The sequence below is a fragment of the Lissotriton helveticus genome, chromosome 2_1 (assembly GCF_964261635.1).
Source record: "Lissotriton helveticus chromosome 2_1, aLisHel1.1, whole genome shotgun sequence".
NCBI classification, from domain to species: domain Eukaryota; kingdom Metazoa; phylum Chordata; class Amphibia; order Caudata; family Salamandridae; genus Lissotriton; species Lissotriton helveticus.
Window position 1 is genome coordinate 992,566,491 of NC_136059.1, and position 19,878 is coordinate 992,586,368.

The following is a 19,878-nucleotide window of genomic DNA, read 5'->3' on the forward strand; positions in this document are numbered from 1 at the left end:
AAATTCATTAACATTAAACATTATAGGCCCATAGACTCGCCATCATATAGCCATAGCACCCAGCAAAAAACAAATTCAGCAAAAATAGAAGGGGTGAAGGTAACACATTTATTAATTGCTACCATGTTCATTTAACTTATGGAAATTGTGCCTGTTTGTATTCTCTGTTTGCAATGGAACCCCATATGTTCTCCAAGTCTCAAAGAGCCAACCATGACACATGAAGTTACCGAAAATGCTACAAACCTTTCCGACGTGACCCGTATCCGTTCATCATTGGAAGAATTGAACCTGTCATCCTTCTCTCGAAAGTATTCTTCAATGCACTGCTCTTCAAAGTCATGTACTTTCTTAAGCTCATCCTCTGTTATGAAAAGCTCTGTTGTATGACACAAAAAAGAAGCAATGTTATGTTGAAAAGCGATTGATCTTCCACAAGCCAATTATCAACATGCATTCTATTCTAAACCTAAATGGAGAATTCATTTTTCATGGCCTGACATTTTTCTTTCAAAATGGATGCAGGTTATTACTATCCATTTGTGCCTGTTTGAGTCATTACTGGCTTTGAGCATTTTTATTATTTGACACATTCCAATTTACATTTGAGTACGATGCGGAGAAGCACAAACCACACCATGTACAAGATCATTCCCAGGATGCACAGTTCTAACTCATCTAACAATGTGAACACCTCATGGATACTCCTTCAATTGACCTAATAGTAGATAGGAAAAGAGGCAGATGTTATGCACAGTACTTTAAGGTTGTTTAAATACTAACAATATTTTATTTGACATTTGCACCAGTAAAGAAAAGATAGAACTCGAACAAAACAAGTCCTTTTTAGGTCAAGCCTAGCGTTGCAGCAGATGCGCTGCATGCAGTATTGAGAATGGCGTGGAAGCTCCGTGTAAACTCCGCCCACTCTCCACCCATCTTTTTTATTGGCTTAGGTCCTAAATGCTGCCTTCCCATTGGTTTTAGCCTTGCTAGTTCCTCCTCCTGACGGGAATGTCATAATTTGTATCCTTCCAGGGCTACTGGCCCCTTTACTTTAAACAGTTTTGTTCCCATGCCTCCCCCTCTCCCCTCCTGCAGTCCATGACTTCTTGCCCCCCATTCCCGTTCTTGCCTTTTTGCCTGCCCACACACTCGTTTCAAACACAATAGGTCTCGTGTAAATGCAAGTCCTATTGCATTACAAATGATTGTTTTTAAAGTAGTTCATGCTGAGGAGGAGTAGAGAGCTGGCACATGATGGCAGAGTATCTGTGCAGAAGCATGCGCAGTCATTTAGATTTTACATGAGTGCAATGCCTAGTCACTAGTTAGATCGTACGCATGCACGCCAAAATGTCACATTCCTCTGTCTTCTTTGGCTGCCATTACAGAGTGGATACGCACTCTGCACGTCCCACATGCTTCAATTCATTTCGAGAGTCTCCAGCGGACAGATTATTTTCCTGTTTTTCTCATGCGGCAGGAATGGATGTAAAGCAGAGAGACTAGCAACAGGTGCTTATTGAGAAAAGTGTTGTGCATGACAAACTTTAAAGGAATGGGGCATGGTTTGCTCCTTAAATGAAGATGAGGGGCGCCACAGGCCACTTGTTTGCTGTGTCTTTGTAGCTTTTGCGCGCCCAGGAGATGCCTCGTCAGCATTTGGTCAGACCCCTTAGGCTCCGGGGGATGATAATGGATGCAGCTTGGGGTACCATGCTGCCCACTCCCGGGACCTGAAATGTCTGTACGACCACTGTTGTCTTTGTGTTCCATCACAATCCACTCGTAGTCACATCTTCACCTGATCGAGTCCTACGGCCCAGACTTGAAAGGATGGTTGGAGAAGTCAGTGGATCAGTCCAATAAGGGGCGGTCTACATTGACCATGCCCCTCTCTTGCAGAGCTGGCGCCCCCTCCCCGGCAGCAGGAGCAGCGCAGAGCCCCCCGCTGCTGGTGGACGCCTGGCTCGTCCCACTCTTCTTTGGGCTCATCATGCTGGTGGGCCTGTTGGGCAACTCACTGGTGATATACGTGATCTCCAAGCAGATGAGGACGGTCACCAACTTCTATATAGATGCGAGAGCAGCTCAATCACTGGGGGTTCCCTTCCCCTGGCCGCAGCTTTCTGTCATGTTCTAAGACACCTGCCTGCTCGGAGAGACCACCCCAAGATCTCATTGAAAAACATCGCACTGTTCCTTGAAGCAAGAAATCTCTACTTTCTGATGAAAAATAGTCATATTAGACGATGCTGTGTGGCTTTGCACTGTCACGCCTTCAATCGGGTGTAAATCTATTCCTTTTGTCATGTGGCACATTTTTTATTTTTTATTTCCACTTGTTGCGATGCATAAATAGCACACAGTAAAATGTTTTAAAGTTGAAGCAGATGTTGCAAACAACGGACCGCAGAATGGATTCGGCCAATGTGATCTTTGAAATGTTTGCCCGGCGGCAGAAAGAGATCCAAGAATTCTAGCTTCATTCTAGCTTCATTTAAAAGTGATTTGCAAACTTGTAAACTTACACAAAAGTAGATGTTTTAGCACTCAGGCTAATGTACTGCATAGCAAAATACATATAAGGTCCCAAAGCTGAGACCGATTGGATTGTAAATGCTTGTTTTACTTGCTCTTTCAGCAAGAGAAGTACAAGATCTATCTATATTTCTGTATTATAGGAGATGGCTGGGATTAATAAGCAGTGATTCTTTAATGTATCTGTGGTGACTGTAGTTCAATGATTTTGCTTAACACTGCAAATTGTATTTTATTATGGAAAATAATGATTAACATAGGTTTAGTTTAGTTAACATTAACAGTCTGCAAATTCCACATTATGAAAAGTGAATTTCTAAAAGTAGTGCATGAGTGTTGTTTTCATTTGCTTTGCTTTTCAGAAAATCATTGATATTCAGCTTCAGTTATGGTCTGTCTCCGTGGCTGTAGGACTGAAGTAACATTTTCCATATTTTTCTGGTACATAGCGATGTGTTTTTAAAACTTTACAAGGTTATGAGCCAAATCTCCATTGCAATGTTCAGACTTCAGAACAGTTCATCGTATTAAGTTGCATTTCTTATGCGTCTGGCCAATGAAATTGGACAGAAATGTTTCTTTTAGCTGTCATACTAGAGAGGGCTTGTGCTCTGTGGTCCTCTTGTATTAGGGCTTGTTATTATTAATTTGAGTATTGCCATATGTGGTGTGATTACCTAATTCCTTAAACACAAATTACATTATTGCATTTATTAATGAGTTTGGCCTCCGGTTCTAACTAGCTATTTATGTTATAAAATGATTAATTTGACATTGAAATACATCTATAGATTGAGAAATGAAAGAACCCTCATTGTGTTCATTTTTCAGTAATGGTCTTGACTGAATGTTTAAGCACTCTTTCTTGCAAATTGACCCTCCTTAATGTTAATTGAGTTATAGCGTCAACAATACCAAAGTGACACTACTGGCTGTTTAGTATGATTAGAGGCCTTTTACAACGTGCTATACTTTAGCTGCACTATTTGAAAAAGACTGGGATGGAGTAATTTAGACATGAGCTATGTGGTAGAATGCAAATGGATCCATCCCATATCTTTGTTTTGCTAGAATAGTGCTTCTGTGTGTTTGCATGGATGGTACCCTGTTTATTTGTTGCAATCGCTGTAGGCAAATCCTTTTTATGCAAATAACTGCTTCGCCATCTTCAAACAGAAGCCCAAAGGTATTTATGTAGTACTCCTTCTTTGTCTGAAGTCATACTTCTAGCTGCAGATCAACTAGAGATGCCAGTGACTCATGTGTACAGATTAGATCTTATAGAAAGACTCCTTATCAAGGTGGGTTCAGTCTTAGTGGACTGAAGATCGCCTCTTATGACCCATCTGCCCTTATGCTAAAGTGTGCAGTTTTTTTGCCTGTGCCCTTACTGCTCTTAATATTCTGTCTATGTGAATGAATCTTATACTAGTGTCTCTGTTTCTGAGGGGATGGGACTCTTCATGCCAATGTTGTAATTGTTATTTGAATGCAGCCGCGGTCGGCTGTAGGAGTTCCTGCAGGGCGGTGACGTGGGGTGGGGGAGGGGCAGGGTGGGGGTAGTAATGTATGGACTAAGGAGTTTAACAGGTAAGTAAACATATAAATAAATAAAACTAATTTCGTTGCACGCACTGCATCACCAAATGCGATGCAGTGCACGCAACGAAATTCGTTTTATTTATTCATATGTTTACTTACCTGTTAAACGCCGTGATCCATACATTACTACCCCCCACCCTGCCCCTCCCCCTCCCCATGTCACCGCCCTGCAGGAACGTCTACTGCCGACCGCGGCTGTTTGAATGAGAAACCTTACACTGCTGCTGTGCATGCTATCCGTGTGTGAGTCTGTATTCTCAAGTGTGTGTGTGTGAGTGTGTATGTGTGTAAGCATGCACTGATGCTGCCTGCTCATTACTGTTCTGTGCCATTGAGAAAAGCTTGCACGTTTGCTGCATTAGTGTTAGTGAAGCTTTGTAAAAGATATTATCACTCGGCAACAAACAAACGGATTGTCAAGTTTAATATATTGTCATTCTCGTTGCAGTGCTAAAAGAGCTGAAAGGCACTGATCTGAAGAAAGAACTATTCATGCAGATTGCATTGCATTAGTAGAGGAGTTGGTAGAGAAGTTACAGTGTTGTTTAATTCAAAAGCATGCTTGGAATTGGGGAATGATTTTTGAAAGAAAATGGGTTATTACTTGAGAGCGGGTGGAAGCCCCACTCAAGCAACAACCACAATTCTTGTCAGGGTGAAATGAAAAAGTCACTAAATTAACATTTGCTTAACCCTCTGGTAGCTTGTAGGAACTGAGTTATTGTTTGAGGGGGTGAAAACTGTTCTGAAGCAACAATTATAATCCTTGTTAGAGTGAACCGCCAAAAAGTCACTCATTTAACTGATTAACTTTCTGGTAGCATGGCACAAAAGCAATCAGGCTTAACTTAGAGGAAAAGTGTAAGGTATTTACGCAGCACCCCAACAGTAATAAAGTAAAAACACAACACAAGAAAGAAATTCCACACCAATGTACAAAAATAGAGTATAATCTATGTTAGAAATGGGGGTCTCTAGTTGGCAAAGGTAGGTACCTTTGTCCAAATAGGTACCCTTGCTTCTAGTCAGGGTAAGGGGGATACACTCTTTAGATAATCCTTGCTCACCCCCTTGGTAGCTTGGCATGAGCAGACAGGTTTATCGGAAAGGCAATGTGTAAAGTATTTGTACCATCACTCACAGTAACGCAGTGAACACACCACAAATGGGCACCATACCAGTTTAGAAAAATAAAGTATCTTTATCTAAACCAAACAAGACCAAAACTACAAAAATCCAACATATACAGTTAAAAATATGGCTTTCAAAAGGTTTCAAGAATTTGTACCATGGAAAACTATGGATGTGTGACTTTTCACCAAAGTACCTGTAGATGCGTCAAAGTTCCAAAAGCCAAACAGCCGCAGTGTCAGAAAACAAAAAGATGCGACACTCCTGAGACCTCAGGGAGGCGATGTGACAATTCTGCGACATGCAGAGGATGAGTTGCTTCGAATCGGGCCTGTATGGGGAGTGATGCGTCGATCCTTCATGACAGTTCCGGTTTGCAGGTGATGTGTCGGGAAAGCGTGTCGCACGGGTACGATGCGTAGAAATTCGGGGATGCGTCGGCACACAGCAAAGTCCTTCTCCTTTCCTTGGCAGAAACAGCAACTGTAGGCCAACCACAGACACACAGCAAGGGCAGTACTTCTCCTCAGTCTCACCAGCTCTTCTTCTTGGAAAAGGTTCCTCTTGAATTCCAAGAATGATATAAAGTCTGGGGTTTTGGGTCTGATACTTATACCCCAAAATGTCTTTGTTCTTTTTGTGCAAGAGGCTCTGAGCCCCGTTCAAACCAGTTCTGGGGGCACTCTGCAAGTGTACAACAACACCCACTGTCAGTGTGAGCTTTGGTCCAGATACACCACAGGGGAGGGCAGAGTCAGCAATGTGAAAGGCAGGCACAGCCCTATTCAGGTACAGGTGCTACTCCTCCTACCACTCCAAATGCAGATCAGGACTATTCAGCCTAGTGCTGACTCATCCAGACTCCTGGAGCCATTGCACCTCACCAGCCCCTGTCACTCCAAAGCCAGACAGTCAATCCACAAGCAGGCAGAGGCACACAGGATAGTTGAACAAGAAATAGCCACTTTCTAAAAAGTGGTATTTTCAAACACACAATTTAAAAACCATCTTTACTAAAACATGTGTTATTAAATCCTGAGTTCAGGGATACTAAACTCAATTTCTTTATCTTATCCCTATGGGAAGATGTGCTTGCAAAATGTTACAAATCCCCATTCTGTCCCATGGGGCTAGATAGCCTTTCAGTAGTGAAAACCTAGATTGGCAGTATTTCACTATCAGGACATGTTACACACACCAGTACATGTCCTACCTTTCACATACACTGCACCTTGCCCAGGGGGTACCTTGGGCCTATTATATGGGTGCCCTATATGTAAGAAAAAGGAAGGTTAGGGCCTGGCAAGTGGGTGCACTTGCCAAGTCAACATGGCAGTTAACAAACTGCACGCAGGCACCACAGTGCCTGGCCTGAGTCATTTTTCAGGGCTACTCATGTGGGTGGCACAATCAGTGCTGCAAGCTCAATAGTAGCATTTGATTTACCAGCCCTGGCACACTCAGGGCACTTCAGTAGGTACCTACTGGTAAATCAAATACGCAGTCATGGATAACCAATCACAATAACAATTTATACATGGAGCATATGCACTTTAGCGTTGATCAGCAGTAGTAAAGTGCCCCGAGTCCTATAGCCAACAACAACAGGTCAGGATAATAACAGGAGAAAGAAGCAAAATGTTTGGGCATAACCCTGCAAAAAAGACCATTTCCAACAATATACTAAATAAAACAAGACATAAGTGGCAAAAATCCAATTAGTTAGTAGAACCAGTGATATAATATTTCAAAGATTTAGGTAGGTATAGTGCCTAAAAGCACAAAGCGTCATTTGGTCGTGCTAGACCGGGGAAACGTCACAAGTTCAAGCAGACTGAGATGGATCACAGACTGGATAAAGGTACCGGGTTAGTCCTGCTGCAAATGTTCCCTACTCAAAGTCTGACGTGGAAAGCCCAGTTCACAGTGGAGGAGGCCCCAAGGAGCAAGGAGAGCATCACATTTGGTCATCACTGTAGCACGAAGAGAAGGCCCGGAATCGCCGAAGGTCAACGCTGTTGCGCAAAGATGTTGTTGAGTATCAATGACTGGCGTTCCCTGAGTCGCGTTGATGGTCAGAGTAGAGTAGACTGTTGTTGCTGTAGTGCATATTACAGATCTCGTTTTGTAGTTAGTGTAGTGTGGAAAGTTAGGTTTACCGGACCTTCGCATTGATGGTTATCACAGGCAGCAAATTCATGGACACGAAGAGCCCAAAAAATATTTCTCCCTTTCTTCACAGGATGGGCTCAACTGATGCCAGTCTAGGGTCCAGGACCTGGGGAGGCACAGAATGGAGATCAGGAGCACACTCCAGCAGAGGCCAGCAGGGCTAAGGCAGCTTCAGGTGCAGCGGGTCACCTGAGCGGTTGCAGGCAGGTCTCTGGAACTTGTGTCCCTATAGCTCAGAAGAGGAGGTCAACCACCTGACCCTTGGAGTCATTCTGGTAGCCCTGGGATCAAACAGCAAGGCAGGCCTCAAGCAGCAGGGCAGTCCTCTGAGGGTACAGGGCAAGCTTTAAGCAGGCACGCAGAAATCTGGTGGCAGCAGGTCAGTCCTCTGAAGTACAAGACAGGCCTTAAGCAACAGGGCAGTCCTCTGACCTACAAAGCAGTCCTTCTGGGAAGAGTTGGTCTGAGTTTCTAATATTTGTAACTTGAGCCAGCCTTTGATATGGGAAAAATATCAAGTCTTCCTCCACATCTAGCTCTGGAATGTCCTTCCTCCCCTCCCCTCGAAGGGGCCTGAGGGACAATGGACCGTTGTCAAGTTCTTAGTGAGTATGCTGAAGCAACCCCTTTGAAATGTAAGTGGGGCAGGCAATAGCTCCGCCCCTCCCATACTGCCAGAATCGCCCATCTTGCCAACACTTAAACCCCTTTTCGCATTGCCTGGGAGGTATGCACAAAGGCCAACTGCCATCCACTCCCAGTCATGTGACCCTGGACCCAGGTTGCAGATACCAATGGTGAGGACAAGAGAATGGTAACTATCAAAAAGTGCCATTTTCAGAATTGTATCTTAAAATCTGATTTTATCATTACATTTAACATTTTCATTCATTTGAGTGTAAAGATGACAATCAAAGTTGTCACTTATTTAAATGTAATAAGGTAACTCAACATTATTCTATTGAAGAGGTAGGTCTTGCAGTAGTGAAAACCTAATCTAACAGTTTTTCACTATCAGAACATGTAAAACCTAAAAGTACAGGTTCAACTTATTAAATACACTGCACTCAGCCCTATGGGCTGTTTAGGGCCTACCTTAGGGGTGACTTATATGTATTAAAAAGGAAGGTTTAGGCCTGGCGAAAAGGTTGATTTTGCCAGGTCAAAATGACAGTTTAATACTGCACACACGGTGCAGTGGCATGACTGAGACATGATTTAGAGGGCAACTTTAGTGGTTTGCACAATATGCACTGCAGGCCCACAAGTTGCATTTAAGTTGCAGGCCCTGGGTCCATGTAGTGCCACTTTACTAGGAATCTATTACTAAATTAAAAGTGGCAATTGGGTATAAGCCAATTTTACCATGATTGAAGGAGCAAGCACAAGCACTTTAACACTGGTTAGCAGAGGAAAAGTGCACTGAGTATTAAGGTCAACAAAAACAAAGTTTAGCCCACCGAAGAAGGCAAGGCAAAACGTTTGGAGGAAGAACACACCAGAGGCTGACATGTGAAACAGCTTGGCACCAATGATACTCTTAGTCAGGATAAGGCACAAGCAAACCCTAAATTAACCTTTGCTCAACTCCTTGGTTGCTTTGCACAGAGCAGTCAGGCTTAACTTGGAGGCAATGTGTAAAGTATTTGTGCAACACTTCAAACAGTAAAACAGTGAACATACCACACAAAAAGATTCCATGCCAGGTTAGAAGAGTAGAGCTTAATTTGATAATTAAAACAAGACCAAATCAACAAAAATCCAATCAATAGAACTGGAGTTATTACGTTTTAAAAGAACTAACTGCGATATAGCGCCTAAAAGCCTGAAGCGTCAATCACTGCTATTGGATACAGTTACAGGTTAGTCCCACTGAAGTTTTAAATTCTCAAGTTTTGTGCCAAGAATCCCGATCACATTGGAGAGGGCTGCAGGGAGCATGGACTCCGAGAACGTCACCAATGGTGTCGGTGTGGAGCAAGGATCATGCCTGGATTCACGGACGGGCGGACTGGAGCATTGTGCTAGTTTAAGTTGAAGTTTATTTTTTACTTTGCATAGTTATTTTAAACCATTGCAACATTTGCTTAAAAAGAGAACAAACAATATGTTAAAATTGTTACTGTACAATAGTAAAAACCATAAAACAGGGACCACAATTACTTTACAGAGAAATTTAGCTAAACAGGCTATGCCAAGGTTAATTTGTTCGCAAGATAAAGTGCAGTGCATTCGCTGTTCCTAGCTGGTACTGGACGTGGGCGTGTTGATCGAGCCCTTTAGTCTGTCTTGTTCTTGTTGTTTGTTGCTCAGTCATTTTTTGTTCAAGAAAAGGGCTCTTATCCTTTAAGGGGGACCAGTCCTGAATTATAAAGTAGTTAGTTGCGTCACTAGGGTTTCTTCTTTGTGATGCTTACTTATATGGTTATTCCAATATTAAGTGTTTTTGTTCGGCCAACTTTAAGAATTTTACTAATCTGCAGTTCAGCTGCGTATTTCCCGGATTGAAGCAAGCCAACACCGCTTGCCTCCTGGTGCGGATACCTAACTGCTTAAGGGGAGCTTTTAACAGCAGTATCCATTCTTGATGTAGATCCTTGCAGGTGCAGATTAGGTGTAAGATGTCTCCTTGCTTAGAATTGCACAGCCTACACATGCTTTGGTTTGTGGCCCTCAGCCATGGTGGTAGATGCTGGATGCACGGGAGGATGCCCAGTCTGTGCTTTAGGAATTTCATTTCTATCTCCTTCGAGTAGCCCTGATTAAAGTACTTTTGTGGTGCAAGTTATTTATAAGAGTTCAAGGTCATCCAGGCATGGGATCTGTCTGCAAAGGTTGCCTTGTCCTCTACCACTGCAATTTGTTTTACACATTTCCATGCCAATTTCTTGAAACCTGAATGACCAAGTTGAGTACTCCAAAGATCCGTGAGCTTGGTACTTTCCAGAGATGTCTGAAAAAATCTCCTTGCTTTGCAGGTGTCCCTGCGCTCGATTTCATGCCACAACAGTTGGTTCAGCGTATTTGAAGTGGCATTTCTAATTTTGTGCCAGCAGATGACATAAGACCCGTGCCTGACCAGGGATTGATGTAGGAGGCCAAACTCCAACCTTATTTGAGCCGGTGAGGTATAAGGCGGGAGGCAAAACATGATTTATAGGCTTTAACCAGCATACTATCTAGTATCTTGGCGTCTCTCCCTCGCAATGCTTCACTGCCATAGGTGATCGTCGGGAGTAGTTTGGCCTGAACTACCTTCAGCAGCGGGCTCAGTGTCGGCCCGTCAGTTTGTTAGTAAGATTTTTTACTGAAAGTGCTATTGCCAACCTTCTCCTTCTTATTTCCTCTTTTTGGCATTTGAAGGTTCCTTCCTTGTCGATTATGACTCCTAGATATTTGTAGTCCTGCGATGATTCAAGTTGATTACCATTCAGAAACCAATTCCTCTGCTGATTTCTTTTGTTGTTTATTGTCATTGACTGAGTCTTACTGCGATTGATTTTTAAGTTGTTTCTGTGGCATAGTTCTGCATTTTCGTTAGTAGGTGTTGGAGACCTACATAAGTGTGGCTGAGCAGAACTACATCATCTGCATACATAAGATTGGTCAGTGTTTTTCCACCTAGCTTCGGGGAATGTGAATTGCAGGCATTGAGTGACTTGGAGAGGTCGGCCATGAATAAATTGATCAGAGTGGGAGCGAGCACACAACCATGTTTCAAGCCTTTGGTTGTAGGGACTTTAGAGGAAAGGTGAGGTCTGTCCCCTAATTTCACCTGCACCCAGGTGTCTGTGTGGAGAAGACACAGGATGTTTAAGATGGACTGCGAAATTCCCCAGCGTGCCAGCTTCCCCAACAGCCTGCCCCTCTCCACATTATCAAATGCTGCACTAAAGTTGATGAAACATAAGTGTAAGGGAAGGTTTGGTGTTTTTGCTGCATCTATCAATAGTGAGATTGCGAGAATGTTAGTTGATGTGCCTGCAATTTTACGAAAGCCAGTTTGATTTAGCGGTATTATCTCGTTTGCCTCTGCCCAAGTTGTAAGTTCCTCTAGAATTGTGCCTGTAAAGTATTTTGCTTCGTTATCTATCAAGGCTACTAGCCGATAGTTGCTTGCCTCGGCCTTGTCTCCTATTTAGGTCTCGCCTACGCAGTGCGCATGCACTGCATAACCTGACACCTTTAGCCGTCAAGCAGCTATTTTTCAAAGCACATACTCGTGCTTGTGGCGGCATACGCCTTGCAGGAGTGCGCAGCGGCGTGCCATGAGTATGTGCTTTGAAAAACAGCAGACTGCTCTCCCCAGCACGTGCGCACGCACCATGCCCGGGCTTGTCTTAATGTACAAATGCTTTCCAAAGCATGCTAACATCCTTGGACTGTTGTCCTCGCTATGCACAACATTTAAAACAATAAGCAATAAATAATTCTCTCTTCTTCCTCTTAAATCGGGCTTGCAGGAAGAAGGCCACTTGCATTACCAACTGCTCCTGCATCCCGAGGTAGATTACAAGGGCTCATTAGCATGAGGCTGATCTTCCGTCAGAATTCACCAGCCCAAATTAAAATCCAGACCTCCATCCTGGTAACTGCCTTTGCCATTCACGTGTACTCCAGTGGGAGCCGATAATGCAATAATTTATTGTGCTCATTACTGAGTGACCTCTGATAATGCTCCAGCGAGGGACTGACACAAACTGAAAGGAGGAAAGGCGGTGTGACGTAGTCTTTAACTCTCTATGCCTCTCTCTCTCTAAGTTGTTTTCGTTCTCTCTCCCCCACACACATGCATACCGGAAGTCAGGCAAACATATGCACGACACACAAGTAGACAACTGTGCCCACAACAGAAAAACAGACAGCAGAGACCAACACGTAAACAGACAGAAATACACACATGTGGATACAGAGACATGTACGCAAACACACATGTGCATTGGCACTCTACCAGACAACCGGCAGGCATGTAAGCACAAACACAGATGCATGCACAAACACACACGCACAGCAGAACGGCACACACACAAGAGCACAGACCTCTGTGGGCACTCAGATGCAATATATACACAGACGTAAGCACACAGCAACATAAAAAGGACACACAGACACATTTACAAGCACAGACACACACCTACACAAATATCCTATCCACGGACACTCAGCAGAAGGCAGCACCATCAAGTGCAAGCTTCCCTCTGTCTCTCACGTTGGTGAGTTGGTCTCTGTTTCCCATTTAACAACATTAGGCACTAGATTTTGTCACCTTCTGCCATGGCACTGCCTATCAAAGGGTTTGCACAGGGCTCAGAGGATGTAGGCAGGGATTTTGCATCCTAGGAGAGAAACAAATGGGGCGCGCACAGCCCCAAATTATTTCACAGAAAATGAACTCAACCACCAGTGATTGTGCAACGTGAGTCAATGACTATGACACATTAAAGACCAATGATGTGGTCTGCTGCCACTGCACAGATTCCTTTTAGAACTAGATCCCGGCGAAATTTGCATACAGTATGCAAAATGTCACACCAAATTCAGCATTATTGCATGAAATGCTGGCATCTGCACTTTGCACTATTTATTTATTTATAGTCCAAATGCATTCTGGCATCCATTTTTTGGTGCGCTGCGCTAAAAAAAAAAGAAAATCCCATTTGACGCAAACACCCACTTGAGCTCACTTCATTACGTTTTTCCTTGCTCCTGTGAGAGGATTTTTAACTGAATGAAGCCTTAGTTACTTGATATGGCGCCATGCTATAACTTCAGTTATTTTGTTTAACAATTGTAATTCTCAATTGCAGAGCTGCCGACTTTGGAGCTGGGGGACCAGGTGCGAGTCTCGGCGAGGGCACAACATCCTGTGATTCTGGGCTAATCACTTAATCTCCCTGTGCCTAACAAAAAAGTAATGTTTCCATTTGTAATGTAACTGGTGTTCATGTACAGCACTCCACTACCTTCTGGTCGAGTTGGCGCTATATAAAACTGCAAAAAATAAATAATTACCCAGGCATAAATTAAACTTCACTCTGTGCATTTAGGCCCTCTTCAGCCAGACCTAAAAGCTATCTAAAATCCAGTCTATGACTTAAAAGTCACAGTGCATTTTAAATAGATATTTCTTGTGGCAGAATCCTCCTCGAGACAGGCAGGAACAGTAAGACTGGGCACATGCAAAGGCAGCCCAGTATAAGATTGATTGTACCTCAGCACAGACCCGCCTAGATAATACCCCAGTTTCCCAAAAACCTAACCTGCTAAGGCATTAAATTATGAATCAAAGAAAAACAACTCCTTGTTTAATACAAGGCAATCATTTATTGAGCAATTACTGAGACTAAAATAGCCAGCTTATTCGTTCTTCCATTAATTCCAAGTCTGCTGCCCAGAGGTGTTTGGCTCACTCTCGAATCCGGGTATCAGTTAGATCTGCATTTGCTTTCCAAAACTGACATCTTAGGTGATTTTACATCAAAACCTTTTCCCCTGCTGTGCGGAGTCCCACAGGGCTCCTCACTGAGTCCTACTCTTTTTAATATTTATGTTACCCTGCTGGCCACCCTGGTTAAATCATTCCCATTTTTAGGCTTCTTCTTATACTGTTTAATTTCTTTCTGGGTAAGTTTGAAAAAAATCTTCAATTGTTTCACCAGGGGCGATTGGCTAATAGTTTGCAGTAAGACTCCAACAAGCTGTAAACAAGCATTGGCATAGCCAATAGGTCTCGCCTTTGGGACACTATAAGTGTATAGCTACGCAACAGTTGATGTTGTTGCACCAATGATATTGTGCTGGATAACTAAACACTTATAAGGTCCCAAAGGCGAGACCAATTGGCTATGCCAATGCTTGTTTGTAGATTGGCACGATCGTCGAGCCCTTCCATGATTCCGGTAATCTGTTCAGGAGCCTGACTTTTAACCAAAGAGGTTGCAGGATACCAGCCCAGTCCTTTGACTTGGCTTTGAACAGCGCAAGAGGGATACAGTTGGTCCTGGTGCCCCTTCTCTCCTTCCTTTTCCAATCTTCTTTTTTATTAAGAGGAGTGATGGGCTGCCAGCTGCACAAGGTGCTGTGAATTCTGTCATTGACAAATTTGTCTCCCGGGTCTCTGTGTCGCTCGCTCCGGAGTGTTCTTCTATTAGCCACTTATTCAGATCTTCTGTTCCAGCATCTCCCCTTTGGTTATTGAAGTGAATGGTTAGGAATTCCACCCAGCTTTCTTCCGAGATATATGATGATATGCCTTCATGGTGTGGATGGATTATCCCTTCACAGTTTTCCAAAAATGGGCGCTGTCATTACAGTTTAGATCATGTAACAGCTTTGCCCAAGTTGCATTTTCTTTGTCTTTAGTGATATCCCATTTCAATTTTTTAAGTGATATCCTTTGGTCCCTCAGGAGTGAGCGAGTGTTAACATCTCCCGGGAATCTTCTAAGTCTGCGCATAGTACGATTTAATGCTTTTTTGAGGGACTTGAGACGGTCTCTTTGGCCTTTCGGAATTCTGTATTTCTGACGTATGGCTTGAGAATGGGTTTTTTTTTTCTTTTTTTTTTTCCAAAACCTTTATTGCACTTTGCATAGTACACAGCGGAACGCCTACAACCCAACGGGCCGGCCGCTATTTCGTGGTCGCTATTCACAGTGCAGCACATTAATGTGGTCCACAAAGCAATAGATACAATAATTGCGCAGCGGAGCGTGCTGAAAAGTAAAAGTGCAGTTTGAGAAAGCATTATCAGCGGTAAATGCGGTTTTGATGGCATTTTTATACCTTTTTTGAAAAACAATAAACTCTCAACTTAAACTGTTAGGAATGACAGTACGGTCTGGCATGAATCAATGCAGTTCGAAGTGCAGGTGCCCCCGGAAGAGGCCTTTTCTAACCTCATATCCCAGCAAGCCAACGTCCCCCCCCACCTTGTGATTCCCATCGTCCCCTGTCCCACAGTTTCAATCTAAGGGGAAGAACGCATGTAGTGGCTGTGACCGTCCCCTCACCCAACCACCCCGCCTAATTACAACCCTCTTCATCTTCTTCACCAGAGTCTTCCTGATTGTCCTCTGACAGTGGATCACAAATGTCCCCTCTATACTCATTCCATTTCAACCAAATCTTGTTCCATTTTCCTGGGCAGGCTCGATTGGAGTATACTGCCCTCTCGGTCAACATTACCCTATCCATATTCAGGCACCATTGGGACTTAGTCGGCAGGTCTGCTGCACCCCATCGCTGTGCTATGTCACGCTTTGCCACCATTAACCCCGCTGTGACCCAGAGCTGTTCATATCTGGAAAGGTCAGTAGGCTCCCATATATTTAGTAGGCACCTCCTTGGGTCAGGCAGCAAGGACCGGTCCAATGTTTGTGAAAGTGTTCGGAGTATTTGCTTCCAGTACTCCTGGATCTGGGGACAATCCCATATGGTGTGAAAAAATGTGCCTTCCTCCCCACACCCATGAAGACAGTATGGATGAGACACCCTATGTATGCGATGTAACATGGTCCTCGTATAATAGACCCTGTGTAGGATCTTGAATTGCACTAGTCGCATGCGCGCTGAAATGCCCACTTCCCTGGGGGACCCAAGTGCTTCATTCCATTCGTGTTCGTCCATTTCGTTCACGTCCCCCTCCCATTTCCCCTTTATGTGGAGTGTAGGATCCGGGGCATTATTGAGTAATTTTCGGTAAGTGAGCGATGTTGCTTTTTCCAACATGTGGTCAGTGAGGAGGCGATCTTCCAGTGGCGAGGACTCAGGCAGAGGTGTGTCGCGGGGCAGGGCCGCGAGCAGTGCATGCCGAATTTGAATGTACCTGTAAAGTTCCCTATCTCCAAGATCATGTATTTCCTTTAGCCGGGCAAAGGGTATCACTGCGTTTCTCTCCCACATATCCCCCACCGTGGTAATTCCTATCGTGTCCCAGTGTGTAAATCCCTTAGTATTCCTCAGATTGCCCAGCGCCCGAGAGTCCCACAGCGGAGTCATCTTGGTGACCTTCCCCTTCCAGCCCAGCGCCGCCGTTGCCGTGTGCCACAACTGAACCGTTAATTTAGTGGGGCCCAGTAATGTCCGTACCTTGCGGCGATCATACAACGGGCCCAACAGACTGTTTGTGCCCAACTGTGCCCTGTCGGACTGGAACGCCGGCTCAGCGTGCGATGCGTGGATCCATTGATTAATTGGTTTAAGGTGTGCCGCCCAATAGTACAGTTTTAGATTGGGTAGCGCAATACCCCCGTCATACCAGTCTCTGTGCATCTTGGATTGTGCCACTCGTGACGGGAGGTTCCCCCATAAGAGGTTGGAAACTAGAGCTGCCACTTTCTGGAAAACTCTAGGGGGCACCGGACAGGGTGTATTCTCAAGGACGTATAAAAAACGTGGCAATGCCATCATTTTGTAGAGCGCCGCCCTACCCAGGAGCGTTAGCGGAAGGCCTGACTAGAACACGACATCCCGTTTAAGCCTGTCTAGGTGAGGTTTCAGATTTTTATCTATAAATTCCGCCGGCTCCTTGGTGACATGGATACCTAGATATTTAAACGATGATCCCGCCATCTTCAGCGGGCATGTGCCGCCGAGGGTCGGGGCCGGACCCTGCAAAACATACAGTTCCGACTTGGCCCAGTTCAGTGTATAGCCGGAAACCCTGCCATAAGCGTCGCAAATGTGCAGTAAAGCCGGTATCCCATCTTCGGGGTCAGTTAGATAAAGCAGCATATCGTCTGCGTACAAGGACAGACGGTCTTCCCAACCCCCGGTCCATGTTATACCCCTGAGGAGGGGCGAGGCTCTTATGAGGGTCGCAAGAGGTTCCAGAGAGATAGCAAACAGCAGGGGTGACAAAGGGCATCCCTGCCGCGTGCCCCTTCCCAACGGGAACGTTCGTGAAATATGGCCGTTAGCCACCACGTGAGCCATCGGGTCAGTGTACAGTAGTCTGACCCATGCAATAAAGCGCGGACCAAACCCCATGTGTTTCAGCGTTTCAAAAAGGTACTCCCATTCCACCAAGTCAAATGCCATTTTGGCGTCAAGTGCTAAAATTACTGCTGGTGCATTAATAGAGTCCGCTCTAGCCAGTACACCGTGTAGTCGTCTCAGGTTCAGCGCCGTGTTTCTGTGTGGCATAAATCCGGATTGGTCCGGATGTATAATGGACAACAGATGGGGCAGGATCCTTTGCGCCAGGAGTTTAGCCAGAATTTTCACTTCAGCGTTTAGCAAGGAAATGGGTCGGTAAGAGGAACATTCCTCCGGTGGTTTGCCTGGCTTGGGGATAGTTACGATGGTCGCCGCGCGTTGGTCCAGCGGAAGTGAGCCCCTCTCCAGAAAGTCCCTGAACATCCCTGAGAGATGAACACTGAGGGTCTCTGGCATCGCCTGGTACCATTCAATGGGTATTCCATTCGGTCCCATTGCCTTACCCGGGTGTAGAGCTGTAATTGCCAATTGGATTTCATCGGCAGTGATGTCTACCTCCAATTCGCTTGACGCCTCCGGGGACAGTGTTTGGACTTCGATCGGGGCCAAGAGTGCCCTGGCTCTCTCAGGTGTGATCACACACTCCGGGGTGTATACTCGTTCAAAATGGTCCGCAAGTAGCTCTGTGATACGCCTTGGGTCAGTATGTGTCACCTCACTCTCATCATTCAGACGGTGGATCCCCCTGGAGTTGCCCTCCCGCTTATCAAGCCACGCCAGCATTTTCCCCGCTTTGTCCCCCACCTCGTAAATTCTATTTTGAGTATCGGCTATGTATTCCTTCGTTAGCTGACGCAAGTGGTCATTATATAGCTGCTGTTGGAGGGAGAGTGCGTGAAGGGTGGAGGGAGAGGGGTGTTGCTCATGAGCCACGGTTCGTTCCTGTAGTGCCACCTCCAGATTGGCCAGCTCCTGGGATTGTTGCCTCTTGTGCCCCGTTATGGTGTTGATGGCCTGCCCCCGCAGGACTGTTTTATAGGCCTCCCAAAGTGTTTCAGGGGAACGCACTGAGTGTACGTTTTCATGAAAGTAGTGTGTCGTTGTACGTTTGAGAGCTTTGCGAACTTGTGGAACTTTAAAGTAGGTTGCATGTATGGGGTAAACGCGTTTGCGCACACTAGTCTGTATGGAAAGTGTCAGTGTGAGCGGTGAGTGGTCCGAAATCCCCCGAGGGTGAATTCCCATTGCATCTATATACCGGAGGCCCTCTCCCAATGACAGGAAGTAGTCAATGCGGGAGAGGCTGCCATGCACCGCGGAGTGAAAAGTGTATTGTTTCAAGCCGGGGTGTAAGTGCCTCCAGACGTCTGTCAGTCCCATGGCCGCCGTGAAACGCTGGAAGTAAGTGCTTCCCCCCGTCGGGGCCGGTGTGGGGTGTTTATCTAATTGCGTGTCCATTACCGCGTTGAAGTCCCCCCCCCAGTATGATCTCACCCTCGGGAAGAGTCAGAAGGAATTCCCCTAGTTTCGGGAGGTGGACCGAATGTAGTGCTGGTGGAATGTATACTGACACTAAGTTAAAGAGTGTCCCTTCCCACTGTCCTTGCACGGCCGCGAAGCAGCCTTGATCGTCAGTCTTAAAGGATAGGGGCATGAATCGCGAGTTTTTCTGTATTAGAATGCCGGACCCCCTGGAGCTGGATGTGAACTCAGAATGGACCCACATTTTGTAACCTCGCCTATCCAAGGCCTTTGCAGCCCCCCCTATCAGGTGCGTCTCCTGCAGCAGGACTACGGTAGGACGTTGTCGCTTGATCGCAGTTAGTACCAACCCCGCTTAATTTTGTCCCCTAAACCTCTCACATTCCAAGACATCAAACTCAGGGGTGGGCAGCGTGAGTCGGGTGGCGCTACCCCTCCTGTCGGTACAGAGCTGTTAGCCATTGGGGAGTGAGGGGTGTGTGATGCAGCGACCAGGCAATGCAACTAGACCAGTAGCTATGCCGTCGCACAGCAAGGAACCCAGAGACATCACGGGGGCATACCATCGTTGTCCTTCCCCACTAGCGTGCATTGACCCCCACATAACTGGAGACATTGATTTCGACCGTTTGCGTACATTCCCAACATGAACATTTCAAAACAAACCCCCCTCCCTGCCCCCCTGCTCAACGGACTTATAACTGCCCGCCACCCCAACTGTGCAGAGTGCTTTTCCCATCCCACAACCAGAGTACTTGCGTGTAGGGGGGAGAGCGTCTCCCCGGGCAGGCGGCCTCCCTGTAGGCTTTCGGGGCAGCCATGCCAGCATCTACTTGCAGCAGTTAAAACGATAAGTCAGTTCGGCGATCGGCGACTGCATAGTATGCAGAGTCCAAGGCCGGGATTAGTCTTCCTCGCCTCCCCCTTCAAATCCATGGGAGGGCGAGTGTTCCGCTCCCTCCACTCGACCAGATGTTTGTGAGCCAGTTCTGCTACCTCCTCTACGGTC

The 19,878-nt window shown here is 45.6% G+C and overlaps 1 protein-coding gene across 4 annotated transcripts in view; it reads right to left on the minus strand.

The window, feature by feature from the left end:
- TRPM3 (transient receptor potential cation channel subfamily M member 3) overlaps nucleotides 1-19,878 on the minus strand; it is a 940,843-nt gene that overhangs the window by 20,034 nt on the left and 900,931 nt on the right. For all 4 annotated transcript variants that reach the window (XM_078675756.1, XM_078675753.1, XM_078675754.1 and 1 more), the window contains one exon: nucleotides 247-379. In XM_078675756.1, the coding sequence (XP_078531882.1) occupies nucleotides 247-379 (133 nt within the window). The remainder of the gene's footprint in view (nucleotides 1-246; nucleotides 380-19,878) is intronic.